This window comes from Mus musculus, chromosome 5, assembly GCF_000001635.26.
Source record: "Mus musculus strain C57BL/6J chromosome 5, GRCm38.p6 C57BL/6J".
NCBI classification, from domain to species: domain Eukaryota; kingdom Metazoa; phylum Chordata; class Mammalia; order Rodentia; family Muridae; genus Mus; species Mus musculus.
The window spans coordinates 38,425,535-38,451,337 of NC_000071.6; the positions used below are offsets into that span (position 1 = coordinate 38,425,535).

Here is a 25,803-nt window from a genome sequence, read left to right on the forward strand (position 1 = left end):
GTCGGTTGAGACAGACATACATGCTGAGGCAAGGCTCTGACGGACACTTGATGTTTAGAGGGAGTATAAAAAGGACTCAACGGACAGTGAATGAGGCTGAGCTTGGCTTGCATATAGAGTTGACTGTGCAATGCTTGTTGGTCTTGCGTCTTCACTGATCTTTGCTTCACTGTGAGAGGCACAGCTGAGAACTTTATCTGGTGTTCCTGTTGGCCCTGGTCCCTCCTGATAACTCGAGGCCTGGCTAAGGCCTGGCTGTCTCTGCTAGGCAGTGCCACTACTGCTGATTTCATGTTTGCTATCTTGACTCTGCTGAACTTGACTGCTAGTATATCTGTGAAGTGTTTGCGAGTGGATCAAGCTGCCGCTGCTGACCTGTGAACTGAACTGAACTGCTAGTTTCCTGACAATGCAGATGAGACTTTCTCCAAAGATAGTTTACAAAAAGTAAACTATAGTCTCCAAAGATAGACAGGTTCACTTCTCCATAGCCTTTCTTTTCCACCACCTCTGGTGAGTGGTGGGCCAAAAGGGAGGTTAAAGCATTTAAGAATCATCATTAAAAGTAGGCTTTGAAAAAAATAAATTTACAGTAGTGTCTGGATCCTGCCTCAATTTCTCAATGATCAACAAATTGGGCCAATGCTAGCCATTTACAGCCTCTGGAGCACTGTCTAGAGATTCAGATTCAAGAGGCCTGAGGTGCAGCCTGGATCAGGATGCTCTGAGAGTACTGCAGGCACTGTGATATACAACTACCTGCACCTGCAAACCACTGCTATGGGGATAGCAAGAACATAATAGGGCATTCAAGCAAGGTAGGGAGCCATGGTGGCCTCAATTCCCCATTTAAGGAAAGCTTCAAGCTTTCTTTAGAGTGTTGTCTGATCCAGCATTTTATAATTGGATTATTTTAAAATCCATTTGTTTATAGGTTATCAGGGTATCCTTTGTGTATTTCACAGTAGACAGGGGCTTACAGAAAAAGAGGAACCTTGCCGCATGTGAACAAGGGAGCCTATGCCCGTTTAACTTTGATTTGTAAACATGGACATTGACAAGCAAGGTAACCGTGAGGGGGAGAGGTTGGACTGGTGACAATTGTGGAATGCGATTTTCAGCCCAGTGTTGAAGAGAGAATAACAAAGTGGGACATCCTTCTGTGGGGGTACCCAGAAGGATGCAAGGGATTCACTCTAGAGACTCATAACAAAGGGGCCACAAAAAAATAGACTGAGAGAAAGATCCTCAAAATCCACTTCTCCCACACCAGCAGCTGCCCTGCTCCCATGGGGGTGCATTTGCCCAATCAGTGGACCTGTGGTAATTACATCCATGGGGCAGACCAGGCCTGGCAGCAAAGTATGAGGCTGATAACAAGAACACAGGCTGAGTGGACAGCCGCTGCAAAGCCAAAGAAGTCAAGAGAGAGTCTAATACATTTAAAAGCCCTCATCACCCACAGTGGAACTGGGTTCCCAGATAGGTGTCTTCTGCTCTGGTAAGAGAAGACTGACTTTTGGCAAGGGGACGAGGGGGCAGAAAACAACCTGCTGATGCAGGTGTGGTCACCATAGATACAGTGGATACAGTTCCCGTGCGTGCTCGTCCCAGCATCCTGCTCAGCGAGGTTTTAAACGTGAAGAAAAGCAGCAGACATTTGAAAGAGTTGCTAGCACAGAGGGAAGAGACAAAAAGAACCGGAAGAAAGAGAAAGGGTTCTGCAGCCAGAGACAGGATGCAGGGAGGCTGCTGCTCCCCTGCAGGGGAAACAAGCAGAGGGAAAGGCCTCAGGTATCAAAACTGAGACCATCACAATACATAATGCATGGGGAGGGATGGGATGTGGTCAATGGATGCATGGAGCATGGGAGTGGGGATGTCCCATTCAGTTGAGACATTGTCTCCAAAAGATTGGGCTGTATGGAAGCCTGCACTCTTAATTAGTGACAATGTGAGTGGGTCCAGCCCATTATGGGTGGTACCCCTGGGCTAGCCATCCTGAGTGCTATAAGGAAGCAGGCTAAGCAAGACAGTAAATGGTATTCTTCCATGGCCTCTGCTTCTGTTCCTGCCTCTAGGTTCATGCCTCGAGTTCCTATCCTGACTTCCCTCAATTACGGACTGTGATCAGACATGAGAGCAGAAATTAACCCTCTTCTCCTTAAGGTGTCTCTAGTCATAGTGTTTATCATAGCAACTGAAACCCTAAGACAATCAAGAGGAAGTCAGAGTGAGGCAAAACGACAGGACCTCTCCCAGGATGAACCTTCCAGTGGAAGCTGTCTGTGTGAACGCTCAGTGGATGAAGAGAAGCTTTGCTGAGAGCAACACCCGGGCTCAGCCTCACACCTCCATCCCTTTCAGAAGAGCCAGGGAAAGTGTCTTTCTATAAATTGTTTGAGTTGTGTCTTCCTTGAGGCAGATGGTGGAGACGTAGAGGAGGGAACAAGGATTCTCAGGGTAATTAATGCCAGAGCAGTGTGGGATGTGGGAGAGCCAGGCCAGTCTAGGGAAGGAGAGGAAACTGCATGGTCTTAGAGATAAGAACAGATCAACATGGGATTTTAGACTCCCAGATCCGAGACTTCTGAATGCAGGTGGGGAAAATGCTTTCCATTTAATAGTCATTACAGTCAGTTTGGCATGATGGCTTGTCAGCTGTGGATCCCAAGTGAGGACATAGCATCTCATTTAATGGATCCCAGAAGAGGACACAGCATCTCATTTAAAGGTTCCATTGGCTCCGTGGAGTGTAGGTGAACTTTCATTTTACAGACACAGATTCTGAGCCTCAGAGAGCTGAAGTTGCTTGTCTGGGTCACACAGCTGGAGAGAAGCAGAGGCCAGGCTCTCTCCTACAACTTCCCAACATCCACTTCAGCTCATTTCCCACCGTGTACATGGGAGAGCAGCTGGCCTGCCCGTGTCATCCGTGGGCACTGTATCCTAGGCGTGGTTACTGAAGCATTCTCAGTTGTCAAATGTATTAGACTCTCTTGATTTCTTTGGTTTTGCAGTGGTTGTTCGCTCGGCCTGGAACTGTGTTCTCCTTCCCTTCCACTGAGTGATTGTCCCTCACACTACAAGGTAGATGCCACCCTCTCTAGAAAAATTTCCATTGCATTTGTCCCCATGGCTCTCCCACTCCTGGGTTCTTTTATGGCCATACTCCTCTGTATTCTGACACTTGCTTTTCTAAACCCTGAGGTGTCCTGCCTGCAGAGGCTTTCCCTGACGCCTCTCTGTAGGGTCCAGTGTGCTAGGACACCCAGAAGAAAAAAAAATGAGAAGAATCGTGTGCCTATGGAAGGCAAGGGTTATGGATGCCCGGAACCTGCCATGGTCTGAAGACCCGTTCCAGTGGTCACGGGCCTTTATGAGGCAGAAATCTCAGGAGCACTGGCTCAGCTGCAAAGAGGGAGCAACTTGGGAGACAGTTTGCAAGAGAGAGCAGTGCAAGGGGCCTGGTGGCCAGAGAGTGAAGGCACAGTTGTCAGGGGCTTGTGACTCACTTCCAGAATCTAACTCCTCCGTCAAAGCCATGTCCTCAAAGGGCAACTTTCCTAATCATTTCCCCTGTGGCCCTTCAGAGATAGGATAGCTGGGTTCAGACAAGCTTCAAAGGCTTCCTTTACAATTCCATTTGACACGACTTCAAGAACTGTTAAATTTATCTTCGCTTCCTTTGCTCCCTTGCTTGCAGACAGAGCTGCCACGGCTGTGCTGTCTCTGGAGGTAAAGTTACCCCCACTGGAGGCATGAATCACCAAATCAGAAGTTCAGGCAGCCAGGAGCCTCAGAGCTAAATCGTCACTGAGACTGCCTTTGATGTACAGAGGACTGGAAGTCAGGAGAGGTGGTTCACCCCAGAGAGACAGCATGAGCACTTGGTGGCCAGTAGGAGTTGGCTATTCACCTCCCAGTCCGTAACACGGGGCAGATATCATAGTTTCTTTTCTATTACTGTGGAGGTACACCATGACCAAGGCAACTTACAAAAGAAAGCATTTAACTAGGGGCTTACTGACAGTCTCATGAGGTCATGACCATCATGGTGGGGAGCATGGCAGAGAAGGCAGGCATGGCCCCACACCAGTAGCTGAGGGAATACATTTTTAGACATGTATTTTTAGACATGCTGGAGGATTGTCTTAGTGATTTAAGCATTTACAGATCTTGCTGAGGACCTGAGATCGGTTCCCAGAACCCATGCAGGAACTCAGATCATCAGATCAGGGGATCTGATGTCCTTCTGGCACTGTACCCAGTGGTGCACATAAATATATGCAAGTCTTCATGCAAGCCCTTTTGAATATATATATACATATATGTGTATGTATATATATGTGTGTATGTGTATATATATATATATATATATATATATATATATATATATGATAGTTTCCAATAAAACTCCTATAGACTGCCACTGTGTCAAGTGACAATGGCAGCACAGCACCCTGAGACCACAAGCAGTCATGGATGCCACTATTAAGAAATGATGGGTTGGCTGCTAATGAGGAAGAGGAGACCTCGGCTACCAACAGCCATCATTTCGAACTCTCTAGCTAAGCAAATGACAGACATTACTAGGAAGTAAAAAAGAGTCCCAGATCAGCATATACTAACCTGCCAATCACGAGTTTGAAAACATAATGAGGAAAAGAAATCCCACTAGCCAGGAAACAGAAGAGCTTAGGAATCACTTGCTACACAGTTACAATGTCTATTTTCTAAGTAAAGAACACAGCAGCAGTGAAGATGAGTGTGAGGGCAGCTGCCTGGCTTGTACAAGGCCCCCAACTTCCTTCCACAAGAACTGCAACTGTAGATAATAATAACAATAAGAAGGGGGCAAAAGAAATTCAGCACTCAGCACTCCAGTCACTACAACCAAATGATATAAAGGAGACCCAAAATGAGGAGGGAAACACTCTAAGCAGAAAAACAGGAACTGGACTAGAGAGTTGGTTTAGCAGTTTAGAGCACTGATTGCTCTTCCAGAGGTCCTGAGTTCAATTCCCAGCAACTGCATGGTGACTCACAACCATCCATAATGGGTTCTGATGCCCTCTTCTGGCATGTCTGATGACAGCTACAGGGTACTCGTATATATAAAATAAATCAATAATTCTTTAAAGAAAAAGAAAAATGAAAACAAGAAGCAACCCCACTCTTTCCCAACCAATGTATCAGTTTAATGTAATTTGGATCAAATATTCAATGACAGTTTTGTTTGAAGTGAGAATGGTCCTGAAGACCCCAGGGAACAATGAGCAAAGAAAAGATTCCAGCTTTGACAGTAGAGGCAGTCACACAGTATTTAAAACTTGGAGGGTAGGGCAGAGAATTGAGGAGGCCTCGGGAACACTAATGGGCAGTCCAGAAGCAGCAACTCGTGTGCACATGCTAACTTGACACCTGTTTAAGAGCACCTGGAGCTGGGTGGCACACGCCTTTAATGCCAGCACTCAGGAGGCAGAGGCAGAAAGATCTCTGAGTTCGAGGTCAGCCTGGTCTGCAGAGCAAGTTCCAAGATAGACAGGGCTACACGGAGAAACCCTGTCTTGAAAGAAAGAAAAAAAAAGCAAAACAAAACAAAACACTTCTAAAGAGCGCCTCAAACATGAATAGAGGGAAGGTTGTTGGATTTAAGGCAGAGCGTGGGGAAAGTGGAAGAAAGGTAGGAGAAGGAAAGAAATGTGAATGGTTTTCATACCATGCTCTGAAGTAGCTCAAATGAGTCTAAGAATCAAATACAAAGGCAGACACAGCTAGAGAGACGAGACTGGGTAGATAAGGAGCTCGCCATGGAAGCCCGAGGACCAGAGTTCAGTGAGTCGTGTGGTTGGCATCTTTGGGCCATGAAGAAGACGGAGGAGACCAGCTCTGAGCTTCCAGATGCCTGGCCTGATGCCCTAGCCACAGTGGCTACCCGGAGCACATTCCCACACCTCTCCACCCATATCCCTGCCTATGGATCTTCAACCAACTTCTTATCTTCACTAGAGACATGTTTATTAACATTCCTTGTAACATGTCCCTCGGAAGAATGAAATGTCCCGTTGCCGCTGTTTTCACAAGTCTGATGAAATCGCAACAACAGTTTAATTGATCCTGCGCTAGGATTGCTCTCTTTCTTCTGCTGCCACCCTGGTCGAGAAAGTAACTCACCGCTCCCTCCCTCCCTCCTTTGAAAGAAGCCACCTGAGTGGAAGCATCTCTCTTTGTTCTTTAAGTTTTTAAAAGCTTAGCTGTCTCAGTCTTTGAACAAATGAGAAACAGGATTAAAATAAAGAAATAAAATCCTTACACCTGAGGAACTGCCTGGGGCTCCTGCTGGGCTGGAACCTCACAAAACCTGGGAGGAGGTGAAGAAAAAGCTTGTCTGATGTCCTCTCCTGCTCAGAGGCCCAGTCTCCACCTTCACAGAGCATGGACATGAAAACACAACAAACAGATCTACATATCCATGGTGTCTTCTGGGCTACTCGAACATTTTTCTAGCCAGAGTCAGCTCGGCCTAGAAGAGCCAAACTGGTGCTGAGTGTTAGGGCGTGTCCCCAAGAGACCCAAGTGTTGAAGGCTTGGCCCCCACTGTAGTGCTCCCAGGGCAGGCTTTGGGAAAGTGACTGCCTCCTGAGGCTCTGACCTTGTGCATGGATTAACCCGTGGTTGGATTCACTGGGACAATGCTTTGAAGAATGTGTCTTGTTTCCTTCTGACTCCTTCTCTCTCTGTGTCTCTGTCTCTCCTTCCTTCCCTCCCTTCCTGCCGTGAGGTAAGCATCTTCCTCCACCATGTCCTTCCATCATGCTCTGCCTTAACATTAAACCCTCAACAATGCAGCTTAGCTGACATACCCTGAGTTTCTAGAACCATGAACCAAAATAAATGTTTCTCCTTTAAAAACATTCAATAATGTTTTCTTTTTCTCATTTCTTTTTTATTGTAGCAATAAAGAAAAGAAACTCACTCAGGAAAAGACAACTTGTAGGAAACAATATCTTCTCAGCTGGCCCAGTGAGGCGGTGGGCATAGTTGCTGGAGCTTCTGGCTGGAATCATGCTGATGTGTGTGCTATTTCAGGGGCAGCATTCCAAGCCTGGGAACAGAGGTGCTGCCTATGTTCGAAAGGCAACTCTGCTTCCTGGTTGCTCCGTACCCTGGGCCATTCGTTAAAAAGCTGCTGCTCCTTCTCTATGGCTTGTGACTTGGAATCTTGTACTACTTACTACTCTACCTGGCTAAAAAGTCAGATACCCAGAGATAGCCCTGACTCCTCTCACAAGCTCCTAGCCACCATCACCCACTGATGCCCTCAGATTGAGGTGTGTACGTGGGACATTTGCCCCAAGCACCCTTGTCGCTACCACTGTAAGCCAAGCCCTTAACAGAGAGCAGACCAGGGCAATCCCTCTGGCCTTGGCTGAGATGTTGGAAAACATGAAAAAGAGTTCTAGGGGCCCTGATGCCCTCTTCTGACCTTCTGTGGTCTGTGTGCACACACCAGGCACACAAACATAAACTCGGGAGCACACACATATACATAAAATTAACAAGTAAATCCTTAGTAACAGCCAATGGGTATTTGAAGACGTACTTAGCACCACTAATCATCAGGAAAATGCAAATCAAAACCACTGTGAAGTATCACCTCGCACCCAATGTTATCAAAATGACTGGAGACAGAAATTGGCTAAGGCCTGAGCAAAGGGACCCTGCCCAGGGCGGTTGGAGTACCATCCCTGGGGTTTCTTCTCTACACAAATGTTAGGGTCTTGCCTAAACGCTCCTCCCTGCTCAACAGCATCCTCTTCACTCAGTCCCTTCCCTTCCCAGCAGTCCTGGACCAGACAAATCCTATTCACCCTTAAGGCTTTCACTGCACATCACTCCTGCAGGAAAACCATCCTTTCATGGCAGTGTTCCACTTCTTCCCGGTCTGTCGACCATTGGAGCCCAGTCCATAGTCACAGCGGCAGCAGCAACAGTCACCTGGCACACAGCAGACAGGGATCTCTACAGACTTGCAGAGGGGCTGACTTAAACTCAACAGCTCTTAGTACATTTAACCATCACCAAGATGCATGCCACAGGAGGGAGGAAACACAAAAGCAAACAGAAGCCACAGAACAAGAGAGAGAGCATTGCACACGGTGCTCTGAGGACACATTTGCTGGTGATGTGTCCCCAGAGGAAATGGTGTTTTAGTGGGACATGGGGATTTGGGACTCTGGGCCATGCCCGCTACCAAGAAGGTTGCTGGAGAAGGGGTGACCTGCCAAAGTTCCCACCGCTCCTGCAGTCTTGTGAAGATGAGACTATATTTGGCATGCTCCTTGCTGGACTCCAGCATCCAGCTCATTTGTTAACTGAGTAAGGGCAGAGGTTCAAGGAGAACCCAGGATAACAGAAAGTCTCTGATACTGACATCCAATAGATTAGAGTTTAGAGCACAGTAAGGCTTAAATAAATATACCTTAAGGCTCTAGTAGGTATAAGGCTCTAGCAAGTATACTACCATTGGAGAATGTGTATACTATTTGTTGGCTTTAACATACACTTTTATATTGTAAGGGTTCGGGCTGTGGTTGTAATATTGTTTTTATCATCACTAACAAATGCTAACTTTGAGAACTTAAAAATAACTGTATACAGAAAGCAAATGAGTACTTTAATGTGATACCTCACTCGGCAGACAGACTGTTTCCAACACACTCGCACTAATTATGGAAATTATCAGTCAGGAGACAAGTGGAAATATCAAGCAAGCACGGTTTCTGGTTTTGTAAATGGAGAAAAACAAGAGTGTGCCTGTAGTCACTCCAGACAGTCGGCAGAGAGGTGAGAGGTAGGCAGCTCTGAGGCTGAGATGTAGCAAGTCATGCGTAATGGCTCAGAGATTCATTTAAAGGCAGGTGGGATGGCTCATCTGGTGAAAGAGCTTGCTATGCAAACCGAGGATATAGTGTGATCCCTGGGACCCATGGTAGGTTGACCTTTGACCTCATATGTGTGCCTACTATGCACTCTCTCTCTCTCTCTCTCTCTCACACACACACACACACACACGACGAAGTTAAATTTTTAAAGGGAAATGTATATTTTAAGTAGTTAGAATGGTAAATTCTGTTATGAGTGCTTTAACACATGGAAATGATCAAAATAGTCAAAAGGCTTTAGAAATGTGGTACACACTGGTCAGTTGGTATCATCTTGTTGTAATGAACAGCGTGACCAACTACTGGGCATATGGAACCTCTACTGAGTATCCAGAACTAATGAAGTCGGGCAATGCACAGTTAGTTCTTTTTCCCTAACTCAAGCATCCCCAGAGAAGCCAGCACTGGGTTCATGGCTGGGTCAGACATGCCCAGCAGACATAATTGAAAGCCAAAGACTTTTGCCTTGAGGCCTGCATAGCTTTCAGCTCCAGCTTCTAAAGTGTAGACAGGATCCAGGTTGGCTAGAGCATCAAGGCCTGTGGGAGCACCCTCCTGGTGCTCTTGCTCATTAAGCCCTCTTGTTGCAATGCCCTGCTGCCAGAATCCAGCTGCTAAGAGCTGTTGGCATCAGGCACACTGCTTAAGTACTCAGAACAGTCCTTGGCACGAGTTAGCTCGGAGCAGAGGCATCCTGTCCTCCTCCTTCCTGCACTCATCCCACAGGAGGCCAGGAGAGGCCCAGGGAGCATCTGCACCACTCCTACCATCACCCTCGCCCATCACAGGCCTTAGGTACTGTGGACTCGGCTTCCTTCATCAATGCACTGCTCCCTCAGCACAGCCACTGCAATCATGCCTTCCTACTGGGCCTCTGAGCCTGCCTCGCCTTCCCCATTACAGTCTGTTCCCTCTCCATTACCTCCTCCTAGCCCCTTCTGCAGTGGATCTGACCACTCCACAGCCCTGCTGCAGTGCCCCAGGCATCCTGTTCTTTTAGGTTGAAGCCTGCTGGGCTCAGTGAGCTGCTGCTTACTGCTCGCCTTACACTCCTCAAGCATCCTTCTCACCCATGTGGCTCATACCGCCAGGCCCTCACATGGTCAGAGACACTGCTCTGTCACACTTACATCCATCTGGAGGCCTTGTCTATTGTCTCATCCTGTCTCCAGGACCTCCTCTCTCCCAGCCCCCATCACCACTATCTAAACCTCACTCGTGCTCCCGTGCTTCCGGATGCTCTGGTGAGAGGCCTCACCTTCCAGAAAACCTTCCTTAGGCTCACCCCACTCTACACCAACCTGAATGAACACGCTTCTCTGCCCAGCCCACCCAAGTAAGTATGATGTTGGGCTGGGATTCTAATTCATTCCATCTTGTTCCTCATACGTCAAAATATAAGATTACTTGATCAAAAAAGGAAGGTCTGGAGAGATGGCTCTGTGGTTAAGAGCACTGCTTGCTCTTCCCAAGGTTCTGAGTTCAAATCCCAGCAACCACAGGGTGACTCACAACCATCCCTAATGAGGTCTGACGCCCTCTTCTGGTGTGTCTGGAGACAGCTACAGTGTACTTACATATAATAAATAAATAAATCTTTTAAAAAAAGGAAAAGGAAAACTCTAGAGTGAGGTAGAGTTAGTGAATACCTTGGAAAGAACTCAGAACGATGTAAAGCAAAAGTAGCAAGCTACAGAACCATATATACAGCAGGAGCCTATGGAAACAATACACCTGCAGCCAACTACACTTTCAGGCACCGTGCATATGTGGTTTTTTGTTTTATGTTTTTGAAGCAGAGAACAAAGCCTATCCAGATGCAAATTGGGCTGGTACAATGGTTAGCAGAGCAGCGGACTCAAACCTTCCAAAGGTTTGAGTTTGTTAGGTACCATTTATGTTCTGAGAAAGTGAAAGGCACCTGCCATGTTCCCCCATGAATATGTAAAACACTTGAGCCCGCAGGACTCACTCCTTCAGAGTTGAGTTTTCTAAAAGGAAGGTCTCCAGTGGCAGGGAGATAAAAGCCGCCATGGCTGCCGGGCGGCCCCACTTACCCTTCCCAGCAGCTCCGGCAGGCCCAGCAACTGTCCAGAAAACACGCCAATGCAGATGAAGATGGCAGTCACCTGGCCCAGAGAGCCCCGGATCTCCTTGGGTGAGATCTCGTTGAGATACATGGGGAGCGCGCTGAGTGCAATGCCTGAGGGAAAGGCACAGCAGTGAGAGAGGCCCCACATCGCACAAGGTCACCTGATGCTGCTGTGTCTCCTGCCCGGTACACGGAACCCACCGGAGAACTCTCATCAGCTCACAGCAAAGACTGCTGCCCTGGGGGAAGAAGCAGGATGGCTCTCATTTTAAATGAGAAACGTCCTTCACAGGCTTGGGTAGTTGTACGTCTATTCCCCAGTTGGTGGCGCTGTTTGAGAAGGTTTAGGTGGTATAGCCTTGCTGGAGGAAGTATGTCCGTCACAGGAGCGGGCACCGACCAACAGTCTTAACACACACAGTTTGTGGCAGTTTGCTTCAGTAATGATAGAAAACTAATATATCTCCTCACTGCAGCCTTCCCCGACCAGTGCTGGGGAATCAGTCCTCCCACCTCTCTCTTGGCTTCTTCCTCATGGAACTCGGCAGTAGATGGAAGAACAGTTGTCCCTTAGGGGACACACTGCAAGACCGTCAGTGGATCCCTGAAACTGTGGGTCACAACAGACCCTGCACAGATAAGGGCTTCCCTGTGTATGAATGACTATAGGAAGTTCAACTGATAAATTAGGCACAGAAAAAGATTAGCACTAACAATAATCTACAAAATAGAAAATGATGATGATAATGTTGTTAAAAAACATTACTTTAAACCTATAAATTATCATTATTCTTTAGCCTCATAAATTATTGTACATTTTCAGCAGCAGAAACCATGGAACTTCTTCTGTAGCTGGCATGGCTTGTGTCCTGATGGGGAACTGTACCACAGGGTGTGTGGGCAGCTCTGGGAAGGTCATGCCTGGACCATGTCCGGTACAATCTCTGACCAACACTAAATCCCCACTTTAAACTCTGCACTCTTTGTGAATTTGTCTCCAACGCCACACTGAATCATATCTATTTCTATATAAAAGTAGTATGCTGGGGACTGGAGAGATGGCTCAGCGGTTAAGAGCACTGACTGCTCTTCCAAAGGTCCTGAGTTCAAATCCCAGCAACCACATAGTGGCTCACAATCATCCGCAATGAGATCTGACTCCCTCTTCTGGAGTGTCTGAAGACAGCTACAGTGTACTTACATATAATTAATAAATAAATCTTTTTAAAAAATTCTCCAAATCTACTAGGGAGAAAAAGGGTGCCCTACGTTCTTAATCTGATTCAATCACTCCATGAGAACTTGGGCAAACAGTATCTTATTAATAGATCTTTCTATTTTTAGAATGTTCAGGATTACTTTTGTTTTGAAGCAGAGGCTGAGATAGACCAGGCTGGTCTCGATCTCAGTGTGTAATGAAGCCTGTCAAGGGTGACCTTGAACTTCTGATCTTCCTGCTTCCCCCTCCCATGTGACATGGGCCACCATATCTGATTTTACAGAGCACTGGGGACTGAACTCAGGGCTTTGTGAATGCTAGGCAAGCACTCCAGCCATCAACAGCATCCAGCCTCGGATTTGAATTCTTTATCATAAGCACACAGCCGACCTAGCCCCAGTCTGGCTTTCCTCACGTCCTGTACAACTTCCTTACCTTAAACGCCCTCACTTTGCCCTCTGTGCTCTAAGGATTTGGTGAGAAGAAAGGACACAACGTCTCTGGGCCTTGGCACGGCTTCAAGAGTCAGTGTTCCAGAAATCATAGTGTGTTTTAAATGTTTCCCCTATTCTTCCTTTTCTTCTGCTCCTTTCTGAATAGCTCCCAGGAAAAAGGGCCTAATAGGCATTTATTTTGAGACTGTGGCTGTGAAAGAATTGCATTCATCTGTGAACGTGGAAATTCAGAAAGCAACAAGTGCAGCGTGAGTTGGGAGGCAGGCAAAGGCAAGGGGGAATGAGGCCAATGAAATAGGAAAACCTCCAACGAGCAGGGTTGAGCTTTGCTGGGGAAGCTGTCGGGCAGCTCCCACCTACCCAGCCTTCCTCTGTCTTGGTTCCAATCCTGGCTCTGCCCCTTTACAAGCTTAAAATTAAACTCACAGCAGCAGCACACCTGACAAGAATATCCCACCATGCCTGGGGTGGGTGCAGGCATACTTGGATTCTGCCAGACCAAGCACTTCACACACAGGATGACTTCATTCTGGCATCATCCAACCAGGGCAGCCCTGCTATTTGGTCCCTTTATGGAGCAGGGGGAAGAGACTCAGAAAGCTAGGAAAGCTACAGTGCTTGTCCTGGCTTGATATCTATCTACTGTTCCCATAGCTTTGCTTTGGCCAGGTGACGGTGGCTGATGCATTGTATAGTATTTGTACATTAGGCCTTCCTCCTCCTGCTGTACTCTGGAGCCTGTGGAATTCCATGAGAAGCCCCAAATATCCCATTGGGAAGCCTCTCTCTTCATGAATTCTATCTCCACTTGAGCAAGAGAACCCGAACTTAGCTGACAACATTAAGAATGCGCAACATAGGCATGTAGGATGGCACAGAGGGTAAAGGTGATTGACACCAAGCCTAATGACCTGGAACCCACGTGGTGGAAAGTGAGACTCTAATCCTGCAAGCCACCATCTGACTTCCACATACTCACAGTGGCAGCTTACCTCCAAAATAGATAAAAATAATTTTTAAAGAGGAAAAGTGTAGAACATTTAGAGCATGTGGTGGTTTGAATACATTTGGCCCCCTTAGATTCACGTGTTTGAATGTGTGGCCCTTAGGGAGTGACACTAATAGGAGGTGTGGCCTTGTTGGAAGAAGTATGTCATTGTGGAGGTGGGCTTTGAGGACTCTCTCCTAGTGCTCAATGTAGAACTCTCAGCTTCTCCTACACTCAGTGTCTGCCTATACTCTGCCATGCTTCCTGTCATGATGATAGTGGACTGAACCTCTGAAATTGTAAGCCACCCCAACTAAATGTTTTCCTTTATAAGAGTTGTCTTGGTCATGGTGTCTCTTCACAGCAATAAAACACAAACTAAGAAGAGCTGATTGGTGATACTGAGGCTTAGAGAGTCTTTGCTCAGCAGATCTGCAGGGTTAGGCCTAAAGCAGTTTGCTGTGGTAGTAATTTGAGTCTGTAAACCTCACTCCCTTGGCAGAGCTTGGCCACTCTGCTCTGCCTGCCCTGCCACACAATCAGTCTGTCACACAGGTTGTCCCTGGTCCTCCGGACCCCACTCCTGCATCTACTCTACACTCCATATCCAAGTGCTCATGGACATGGTGGCACTGATGAACTGATCCGTGCCCTGCCCTTCTCAGCACAAACACTTGTTCCTAACTGTAGGCTGCACCATGTGGCCTTGGTTCCCTTTCAGCCTCAGCTCCCACACTCACCTTCACACAAAGCTCCAGGATACTTGGCTCCTCACTCTTCCTCTGAAATGCCAACCACCTTCAACCTCAGGACCACTCTCCTTTCTCCTGAGAACCTGATTCCTCAGATTTCCAGTCAGTTCTCAATCTCCATTCATTCTGATCTCTGCTCACATTTCCCAATCCTCCTAACTGGCTTTCCTAAAAACCTCCTTACTAACCCTCTGCTCTACCTTGTTTGCTTCCTAGGACTTGTACCTAATTAGATGCCTTCTGCCTCCAGCAGCAGGGTCCTCCCCAGTACACAGAAGACAGGGCATAGTCAGTATTCTAATATATGATGAATGAATGGAAGAATGAGCAATTAGAAGCCCAGGATCCTTGGCCGAGCTTGCGGCTTACCACCTAGAGTATAGAGTTTATAAAGAATTCATCAGAGGGTGGCATGGCACACTGTAAACCATCTGGGACTTTGGCAGTGACTCAGCTCTACCAAGCCTGGTTTTCTCAGGTTGGTTACTAGAACACTGTGTAGAGGAGGGTTTAACACCCCTGGCTGCCCTACTTTCTGTGGGATGCTAAAATCTTGGTATCTCCCAAGTCTATCTCAGTCCCAAGCACCTCTCTCCACTCTAGACAAGCCCTGGGAGTGTCACTGCCTCCACCTCCCACCCCCAATTTCGTGAAATCTCACCTCCATCCACACCCATGATGAACCGTCCCACAATGAGCATCTCAAAGGTTCCTGCCCGGAGTGAGCATGCCATCAGCAACGCTGCGGAAATGGCAAATCCATTGTTGACCAGCAATGTGGACTTCCTGGAAGGAAAAGAGATCCAATAAGGACAATGTGCTGTGAAGTGTGACAGTGTCCTTTCTCCCGCAAACAGAGAAGCCAGTTGCTCCAGAAGGCAAACGTGGGCTTAGGAATTGAGGTCACAGTCTGTCCCTCACTCCCACTCTTGAACCTGGCATCTACTCCCTGTGTCCAGGTTCACAGTGGGGTAGACAAGGGGCACTGCCAACTTGAAGGCCATTAATTCCTTGTGGTAGGAATTGATTTCATCAATTCTGAGTTTTATTTAACATTTTTAAAAGACAAGTTATGATGCAGGAGCTTAGCTAAGTGCAAAAACAGAAACCACTCGGTATTCTAGTGGGAAGACCATAGCATGTAGATAAACCATGATAAAGGAATGATTCGGGTGCAGACTCTGAAGGGGACGTGGTGCTACTCTGTGGTGCTAGCATCTTTGGGATTTGGGAAGGGAACCCTGAGGAGCTGGCTTGGAGAAGTGCTGCCGGCTGGCACCTCCTCTCTGCTGGGCACTTGCTCTGCTTCTGGGGACTGGGGACAAAAGCTGGAGCTGGAATGGGTAGCCAAAGGCACTCAGGCAAACAAACAAATCCGGGGGGTGCAGTGCCTAGACAACATCTGGACAGCCAATAGTGGCATCCTACTGTTCCAGCTGGCAGACTTGGCCCTCTGTTTCTCTTCCCTTCTTCCCTCCTCCCTACATCTCTCACTTTCTCCCTCCCCCTCAATGAAACAATCATATTTCTTAATACTCGATAGGCAGCTTAGATTTAATGAGCTACAGTTTTAGATGTAAAGCTGGATTGGAACCATCTAGCAGAGCCAGACAGACTCCCCTGGTAATCGTTACTTTCACCGCTGTGGTTCGGGACCGCTGTCTGTTTCAGGAATGTGTCCCTAGGCCCTCACAGTTGAGATTCATGCCTCACTGTGGGGGCTGGATTCCTGTTCCTGGGACAGCTCTGTCTTTGAGGAATGAGGAGGCTGTTTTCTTTTCCTCCATTGCAGAACCAACCCAGCAGCTTCCATTTATTCAGGCCTTGCTGTGTGACAGGCCCTTATCTAAGCACCCAACCTAATCTTAGTTCTTGGAGGGGTCTTCTGAGGCAGGTGCTCTCAGATGCTTATGTCATACAAAGTTTGCCAGGACCCTAACACGTTAGAAACTTGCTGTGAGTCTTGATTGAAGTTAGGAAGTTGAAGAGTTTGGAAAGCAACCTCCCCCACCCATAACTCCCACCCCAAAAAAACCCATTAAATGAATTAAGAAGCACTAAAGTTGTTTCATAAATTACAAGAAGCACGGGGGTTTCAAAAGTTGGTTTCCCTTTAGCCGTTAGATTTCTTAAGCTCTAAGAGAGCTGTCTCTGTGACCTGCCTCATGTCAGCATCTGGGCTGCATTCTCTCCCTTTCTGCATCTCCCACAGCTGCCGGCTTTTGCAGCTGTGGCTATGGTACCAAGACACACAGCAGCATCCTACAGCAGCAGATGGCTGAAACAGCCCAAGTGCCCACCAACAGTAAACTAAGTTGTAAGCCCATCCCCTTGGGTGTCAGAGGCAGCTTTCTATACTCGGAGGTAGCAAGAGCTCTGAGAGAGAAATAAAGAGGAAAAGTGTAGAATTTGGTGCAAACCATGTAGTGATCTATGTGGAAAAGAAGTGTGACTATGTACGTATATGCGTGTATATGTATCTGTGCATTTGTCTGTGTGCATTGGGGTGTGTGTGTATGTGTGTGTGTGTGTGTGTGTGTGTGTGTGTGTGTGTGTGTGTGTGTGTGTTAGGCATGAACCCTGGAAAGGCACCCAAACTTGTAATATTGGGTATCTCCAAGGAGGACTGAAGAACAGGAGGGCAAAAATGAAGAGGGAACCCTAAACTTTGTATCCATTAGGTCCTTTAGGAAACAAAGTCATGTGGATGGACTAATTGGCCAAAAATGATGTGATTTTATTTTTTAAAACCTAATTTAAGTGGACCTTCTGATGGAAAAACAGTTATGCCAGTGATATATCAAGATGGCTAAACATGATTAGCGTGTGTGTAGTGTGCGTGGTGTAGATACATGAGATGAAGGGACAGTCTGTGTCCCAGGGCAGAGTAGAACAGTATGGGATTCATCTCTCTATTCAGAACAGCAACTACTCTAGTACTTATCAACTGTTTGCCTCTGGAATTTTCCCCTCCGTATTTCATGTTACAGCTGACTTCGGGTAACTGTAATGGAGACCAGCGAGATCCCAGACAGTAGAGTAGTGTGTGGAGCCAGAACAGTATCTATCGCTTGCCTGTCTTTTCTCCATGCTTTCTCTTTCTCTACCTTGCTGCAGGATTGGAATGAACGGCCTCCCAAGCAAGCGTGTGAGGGGACACACACGGGATCCCCCATCACAGTCTCTCTGCTCCCATTACTAAGGGTGCATCTCCTCTACGACCTGGCTGTGGTCCCAGCAACTTTGCCCAGCAGTATGTGACCCTGGCCTTTGGACCACTGTGAGACTGCCTTTCCGTTGTGCCTTTCCATCCCAGAGACAGGAGAAGCTTAACTGTAAAGGGGAAGGAGGATACTTCTTGCAAGCTCATTTCTCTCCTCATAACTTCCATTCATGGATCCAGTCTTAACCCTTAAGGCCTCATAGGCCCAGCCCTGTTGGTAGATTCTTCTCAGAGAGGCTTGTCAGAGGCGATAGTTTCCCAGATCTGGCCAAACCAGTGTGCCCTCACTCTGAGAATGGAGAAATAATAAGCCTGATGAGAAATTAAAACTCAGCTCGCTCACAGACAACTTCTCAGTGACATCACTGCCGTTAAAGTGGATGTGTGGAGCCAGAGGATGTGAAAAAGTCATAGAGTGGCCCTCAGGCTGCTCCTTAGCTTCACAAACAGTGCTTTTACACAGTCACCTGACATGGAATGACAGTGCTATGCCTTGACTATGTCAGTGTGGCTAGCCAATGACAACCCAGGGGACATGTAGAGAGACAAGCTGAACTTTGAACTAAATATTTCTGGTGTCCCCTGCTGACAACCCTTTCAGCCACAGTCACTCATACAGAGACACTGCTAAGCTACCTTTTCAAAACCTACATGGTGTGCAGCTGTCATAAAGACACTCCCTAGCAAACTGGAAGCTTTGCTATGAAGCAAGCAGAGTCTTAAACTCTGCGTATTCACTGTATAAGTTAGATTTTTTTCTTAAATAATGTGATCAGATAGGGGACTAATATCCAATATATATATGAAGAACTCAAGAAGGTGGACTCTAGAAAATCAAATAACCCCATTAAAAAATGGTGCTCAGAGCTAAACAAAGAATTCTCACCTGAGGAATACCAAATGGCTGACAAGCACCTGAAAAAATGTTCAGCATCTTTAATCATCAGGGAAATGCAAATCAAAACAACCCTGAGATTCCACCTCACACCAGTCAGAATGGCTAAGATCAAAAATTCAGGAGACAGCAGATGCTGGTGAGGATATGGAGAAAGAGGAACACTCCTCCATTGTTGGTGGGATTGCAAGCTTGTACAAACACTCTGGAAATGGTGCCTCAGAAAATTGGACATAGTACTACCGGAAGATCCTGCAATACCTCTCCTGGGCATATATCCAGAAGATGTTCCAACTGGTAAGAAGGACACATGCTCCACTATGTTCATAGCAGCCTTATTTATAATAACCAGAAGCTGGAAAGAACCCAGATGTCCTTCAACAGAGGAATGGATAGAGAAAATGTGGTACATTTACACAATGGAGTACTACTCAGCTATTAAAAAGAATGAATTTATGAAATTCTTAGGCAAATGGATGGACCTGGAGGGCATCATCCTGAGTGAGGTAACCCAATCACAAAAGAACTCACATGATATGTACTTACTGATAAGTGGATATTAGCCCAGTAACTTAGAATACCCAAGATACAAGATACAATTTGCAAAACACATGAAACTCAAGAAGGACGAAGACCAAAGTATGGACACTTTGCCCCTTCTTAGATTGGGAACAAAAGACCCATGGGAGGAGTTACAGAGACAAAGTTTGGAGATGAGACAAAAGGATGGACCATCTAGAGACTGCCACACCCAGGGATCCATCCCATAATTAGCCTTCAAATGCTGACACCATTGCATACACCAGCAAGATTTTGCTGAAAGGACTCTGATATAGCTGTCTCTTATGAGGCTATGCTGGGGCCTGGCAAACACAGAAGTGGATGCTCACAGTCAGCTATTGGATGGAACACAGGGCCCCCAATGGAGGAGCTAGAGAAAGTACCCAAGGAGCTAAAGGGGTCTGCAACCCTATAGGTGGAACAACAATATGAACTAACCAGTACCCCCTGGAGCTTGTGTCTCTAGCTGCATATGTATCACAAAATGGCCTAGTCGGCCATCATTGGGAAGAGCGGCCCATTGGACTTGCAAACTTTATATGCCTCAGAACAGGGGAACGCCAGGGCCAAAAAGTGGGAGTGGGTGGGTAGGGGAGTTGGGGGGGGGCCTGGGGGACTTTTGGGATTCCATTTGAAATATAATTGAAGAAAATACCTAATTAAAAAAATGTGTATGGGTGTTTTACTTGTAGGTATGTCTGTGCACCACATGCATGCCTGGTGCCCACAGCGGTCAGAAGAGGGCATCAGAGGCCCTGGAACTGAAGTTACATACAGTTGTGAGCCACAAAGTGGGTACTGGGACTTGAACCTAGGTTTTCATTGAAAAACAGGGAGTGATCTTAATCACTGACCCCTCCCTCCAGCTTCAAGTTGGATAATCTTGAGGAAGCTTCTGCATATACCTTAGTCAAGGCCATACTACTGAGTGAAGATCTAGCCTTCCAGTGACCATGACACAATCTGTCTTCGAGGGTAGATGCGCTATTCACTCACAGACAATTATTCTTTCAACAAATATTCACCACCCAGGACTGAGTGCTTAACAACAGTTCAGATTCTGGCCTATAGGACAAACACCATGACATCCTTATTCTTAAGTCTGCTGGGTAAGCAACGTAAAACATGTGGCATGCTAGAGGTGACCAACACTGTCAAGGCACTGAAGCAGAGAAGGCGTATCAGTTTACAGAGTGGACCAGAAGTGTGTGTCTGGGAAGGTGGCATGCGGGCAAAGGTGTGATGGAGAGACGGACAGCTAACCAGGAACAGCAACACCCCAGGCAGAGAGAAATAAGCAACATCATTGAGGTCAATATGTCTGGAGACAGTGGAGGACCCGGGAGGACGCAGCTGAAGCAGGCAGGTCAAAAAGAGTGACAGGGGAGTCCCTGAGGAATGTTTGAGCCAGCAGGAGGTGTGAAGGGAGTAGCCACAGAAGACAGAGAAAGGATGGACTTGACCAGACTTCTAGCATGGCTGCTCAGTCTTCTGAGCTGTTCTTGGCCAGGAATGGGCAGGAGCTGTCAAGGGAGTGTGGGTAAGTGCTGCTGTCCACAAGGCTGACAGCAAGGTAGGTTAAGAGAAGCCGCAAGGTCCCTGCGTATTTTTGAGGACAGACTTGCTGGGTTTATTGTGAGGCAGACAGAGGTGAAGAGCGAGAGAGAAGCCAAGATTCGTCTTCGGTTCTAGCCTGCACCTTTACGACGACGCTGTCCCCAGTGGTGTCTCTGATGACTTGCAGGAAATGTTAGTCACCTCTGAGTCAGACAGGAAGCATTTGCAAACAGGGATGCACCCCATCTAGTCACTTCATCATATTAAATCTTCCTTCCCAAAATAACTCCAGCCTGACAGCCTCCCGGAGAAGATGAAAAACTTATTCACAAATAATTCTGAGAGCTGACTCCCTGGGGTTCAGAGACGGCCTTTAATCATCATGTTTCCATTTTCTCCCAAGGATAAGCATAGCAACACAAATGAGGGCCATCAGTTTTGAGAGCAGAATCCCAGATCCCTTGCAACTCCACCCGTGGTGCCTGATTCACTGCTGGGAGCTTCTCCAACGGTCTCTGGTCTTCCCTGTGTGAGCCAGAAGGTCACTAGCTCTCTGGCAGGGAGGAAAAGCTGTAGGGTAGTGGCGAGGTTGGGCAGCAGGCCCTTGAGAAACGCTCATTTTGAGGAGATTTGGGCTGAACACAGGAAGATCAGGGGAAGTCTGAGAGCCACCTTCTACAGGCTCAGCCTTCATAGGATCAGGATTGCCGAGGTCAGTGGGAGGAGGGACCCAAGAAAGGCGGGAATGGAAGTGGTGCTGATTCAATAATGATGAGGAGTCAGTAGTGGATGCAGGCTGTCACTTCAAGGGCTCTCTCTTTGCCCAAGGATTCTCATCACTCTCCCTTCTCCTTTCTCCCTTATTATGTAGCTTTCTCTCCTCTCATGCTTTAGCCTTTCCCTTCTCCGTCTTTTCCTTCTCCTTTCTCATTCTTTTGCCATCGCCAAGCCAGAGAGCCTGAACCCCGTCTCTCATTTACTAAAGTTACATCGTTAAGGTTTTGATCATTATGAATGATTATTTTAGAAACCCTTAAATTCACATAAATTCTATGAATCCTGAGTCATTCATTCCAACCTCTGCTCCCTTAAGACAGAAACCCACTCAAAGCAAAAGCATATTCCCTTGTAGTTTTTACATAGCCTGTTCTCCATGGGTAGCTGGGCACAGCTCTAATGGCTTCCTGGTACAGCAGACAGCAGTCTTTAGTAACTGTTCTCATGGAAGAACAGAAAGGCAACAGACTACTAAGGTAACAATGACTTTATTTTTTTTTCTTTTTACAAAGTTTTAAAATGTATGCAAGTAAGGCAGCTAGCCCTCTCTAATATCTCTCCAGGATTGTCATCGCCAACCCTCCAAGTAGCTAGGAGAACGGAGTACTAACTTTTCGTATGCTTATACATTATCTTCTAATTCTCTAATCTTTGTTTTCTCACCCCAGCAGTCCCATGGCCTTGAGCACTCTCCTCTAATACTGTTTGTTTCTGGATCACACACACGCATTTCGCCTTCAAGATAACCCCATCTATCATTAGCATGTTTTTATAGATTTCTTTTCCTATCCATACCTTTTCTTCTGGAGACCACTTTCGCTCTCTATCCTTGATGTCCCCAAGTGTACCTTGGCTAATTAATGCAGCAGGCATTAGACTGGAGGGCACATGTATCTCCTCATAGTTCCAAGTTCAAGACCAAGTCTGGCAATGCGCAATATCTACAAAAGATTGTGTAGGCTTTTATGGCCTCTGTGGTTATGTGATCCTTTCCCATGGCCCTAAAGGCCAAGTGGAAGGCCTGTCCCCCATCTTCCACAGCCTCATGACCATCTCCATTCCTCATTCCAGAAAACCGCATCTGTTTCATTTATTATGGAGTGATTAGCTCTGAGTAATGGGGGAACTCTGTTCCCAAGAAAGGAAGATTGAAAGTAAAATAGATGAGATAGCAGATCAGTTTCAGGCCCTTAGCAGTCATCAGCACACATGGGGATCGTGCGGATCAAAGGCCTGGCGATGCTCCAGGGGCAGGAACTGTGTCACACCTCCCCTTAGGCAGCCATGTTGGACCCAGCACAGGATTTATGCATGGGAGACAGAGGAATACTGCTTTGGCTTGCAGTTGAAAAGCCCTTGCCAGCAAGCCCTAGTGAATGGAGAGGCTGTGTGTGTGCCATATGCCTTCCAACAACTTGTAAACCCTACTAGGTCTGAATGCCAAGATGGTCCTCACCCCATCCTTCCCTGCTTCCCTGCTTAGATTCTACTGTTATTCATTTCTTTCTATGTGCTTGATAGAGCTCAGTAGTTAAAGGTTACCCTGTGTGCTTCTGCTGTGCTCAGCGTGGCTGAACATGTTGAAGCTCTCACCCAAACGTCAGAGGATCAACCTCCATCACTTTTCACTGAACTTGAAGCTCATTGCTTTGGCAAGGCTGGCCAATGAGCTTCAGGGATCCGTGTCTCTCCCCGGCTCCCTAACTAGAATGGGGTGACAAGAGGTGGCCACTACTCTCAGCTTCCTGTGTGGGCTCAGGGGGAATCTGAACTCAGACTCTCATGCTTGCAGGGCAGGCCTTTTACCAACTGAGCCATCCTCCAGCCCAGCACCTAGCACTTTTAAGGTAAGTATTAAGAGAGAGATCTGTGTTGGTCTATGCTGACCCTCCATCAGAAAGATTGACAGGAGGAAAGCAGGGCTGAGAGATGGAGAAAAAAGACAGATCAATTTGGTTTCCTTGTGACTTTCTGTGAGTCCAACATAAGTCATGTGTGCCGACAAATTCCCTTGGGTGCTACAGCCAACTTGATTTGGGCACCATGACAGGCATTCAAAGACTTCCCAAGTGACACAAGACACCATGTAAGTTTGCGTAAATTGCATCATGTTCAGCCCTCACAACTGCTCTTTGGGGTGAATCCTGCTTATCTGTAATTTAGACTTTCACCTTGGGGGACCAGCAGCCTCTTGCTGAGCCTGTTACTCATTCTCAGTACTTACAGGGACCATGAGAGCCTGCAGATAAACTTCTCAGACTACCCCTCGGTCCCAGTGGCAGCCCTGGACCTCAGGAATGGCGCTTTTCTTGTTCACGAACCCAAGTGTGTGTGTGTGTGTGTGTGTGTGTGTGTGTGTGTGTGTGTGTGTGTGTGTATATATATATATATATATAGTGCCCCACCCCCATCCTGACAATGGTTCTGACACACGAATTGTCTGAGGTCTGATTAAGGATCTGATTTCAAAGCCCATGTGAGTTTTCTTACTTTGTTTCTTGTTTTTACCTATTTCTAGAGGTAAGAGTCAGATTCAATGACCCATGCAATGAGGACAATTATAACACGGTTTAAAACACGTGCACACCACACAAATACTGTTCAAGCACCAACGATCCACATCAGGAAGAGTTCATTGTGACCACGGTGCTCACATCTCACATGGCCATGGGAAGCATGATGGCCGACTCTTGTCAGTTCTAGGATGAGCATCTTATGCCCAGCATCTCCTTCAGTCTCGGTGGCAGCTTACCCACGTGCCACCACTTTATTTCCATGCTACTGTGAACCAGGTGGGCCTGAGAGCTCACTCAAGGAGAGTTCATGTGCCAGCAGCATCAATGCCCAGAGCTGAAGCTGAGCCTGTGGCCATGTCTGCGAACTGAACACATATTGTCCTGTGTCAGGAGAGAAAGAGAGGTCTGTGGCTACAGCAGAGTAGAGATGATGCCAAACAAAGGGACGTGGTTCCATCAGAATTCTCCACGATCTGAATTCTCCCAGTTGGCGACTCTGGAGGAGGAGGAGGAGGAGGAGGAGGAGGAGGAGGAGGAGGAGGAGGAGGAGGAGGAAACTGTACCCCTAGGGCCTGCCTAAGCTGATGTGACCCATCTCTAGAGACTGTTCCTGGCTATCCAAGCTTCCCTGTCTCCGTTGTTCACTGACCATATAGGGTTTTGTGGACCAGCCACAGCTGCCACCCACCACCTCTGAGACTGTTGAGGTTATGAGTAGCCAATCCTGCCCTCACTGCTAGAGTTACCAGTATCCAATCCCAACTTGAGCAGAGACCCAAGTCTACTGAACTCTCCTGGTCACGCTGTGAAGCACGCTCTAATGGCACACCCAGGCTCCTACAGCTGTCCCTCAGCCCCTCACTATGATCTGGGCTTCCTCTCCCTCCCTGACAATCCCAGGAGATATCTCAATGTTTGGTCAGTTTGATCTGGATCTGCATTTCTGACCAGCCCTGCTCTTTGCAGTGTAGACAAGCCATTGAGCCTCATGGGTCATCAGGTTCACTACTTGTAAGGCAGGGCGAATGGGGGTAGATTTCTGAAGTAGCTGATCCGTGGTACATTGAGCACCAGACTGTAGAGGAACGTTAAGAAGTGGTAGCCTTCTCTTCAGCTTAGCTCTTTTTCCTCCCAACAGCTATTTAAGCTGAACTTCAATTTAGCCTTGATTCCCAGAACAAGGAGAAGGGGAGCTGGCACTGGCTGGAGGCTCAGTGAGCAGCACCCTCTCTCTGGTCTCAGCAGCACCACTCCACACCCCTGCTGGGCCAAGGTGAGGACTCCTCAATTGCCTAGAAGTTCAAGGTGTTCAAGATGTTTCCAAACACACTTTCCCTTTTCCTTTCTTTCTGCTTTACAGCCTCCAAGTGAGAAAAACATGTGTTAGGAGATGAAGTGACAAAGTCCAGAATTGGTGACTCAGAGAGCATTTGGCCCCCCAATCCCAGAGCACCATCCTCCATCCCACTGCTTGGGTACAGAGCCTCATTAAGGAACAGCCTTAAGGCAGGAGTGCACAGCCAGGTACAAGATGAGTAGACAGCATCATCCACAAAGCCTTGGGGCAGGGAATGACTGTGCCTAACTGGGGTAAGCAGGAGGGCCATGTCCTGCATAGGCCAGAGGCTTAGCAATAGCACCCGGGCACCCTGGTCAGTGGTGCTCTCTGGGTACTTACTACCTCATTGTGTGCTCAGCAGTCACAGACCTGATAGTTCTGTTGCCAACAGATAGCCCTGCCCAAGATCTGCTTGAACGGTGAAAAGATGGTGCTGCTCCCAGCGTGAGCTCAGCCATGTGTGAGCTGGCTGAGCCTACCT

General features: G+C 47.3%; 1 protein-coding gene across 13 annotated transcripts in view; it reads right to left on the bottom strand.

The window, feature by feature from the left end:
- The window catches only part of Slc2a9 (solute carrier family 2 (facilitated glucose transporter), member 9), a 153,876-nt gene that overhangs the window by 76,263 nt on the left and 51,810 nt on the right, over positions 1 to 25,803 (bottom strand). For all 13 annotated transcript variants that reach the window (XM_006503685.4, XM_006503684.4, XM_006503687.4 and 10 more), the window contains 2 exons: positions 15,116 to 15,240; positions 11,006 to 11,151 (listed from right to left, as the gene is read on the bottom strand). In XM_006503685.4, coding sequence (XP_006503748.1) covers positions 11,006 to 11,151; positions 15,116 to 15,240 — 271 coding nt within the window. The remainder of the gene's footprint in view (positions 1 to 11,005; positions 11,152 to 15,115; positions 15,241 to 25,803) is intronic.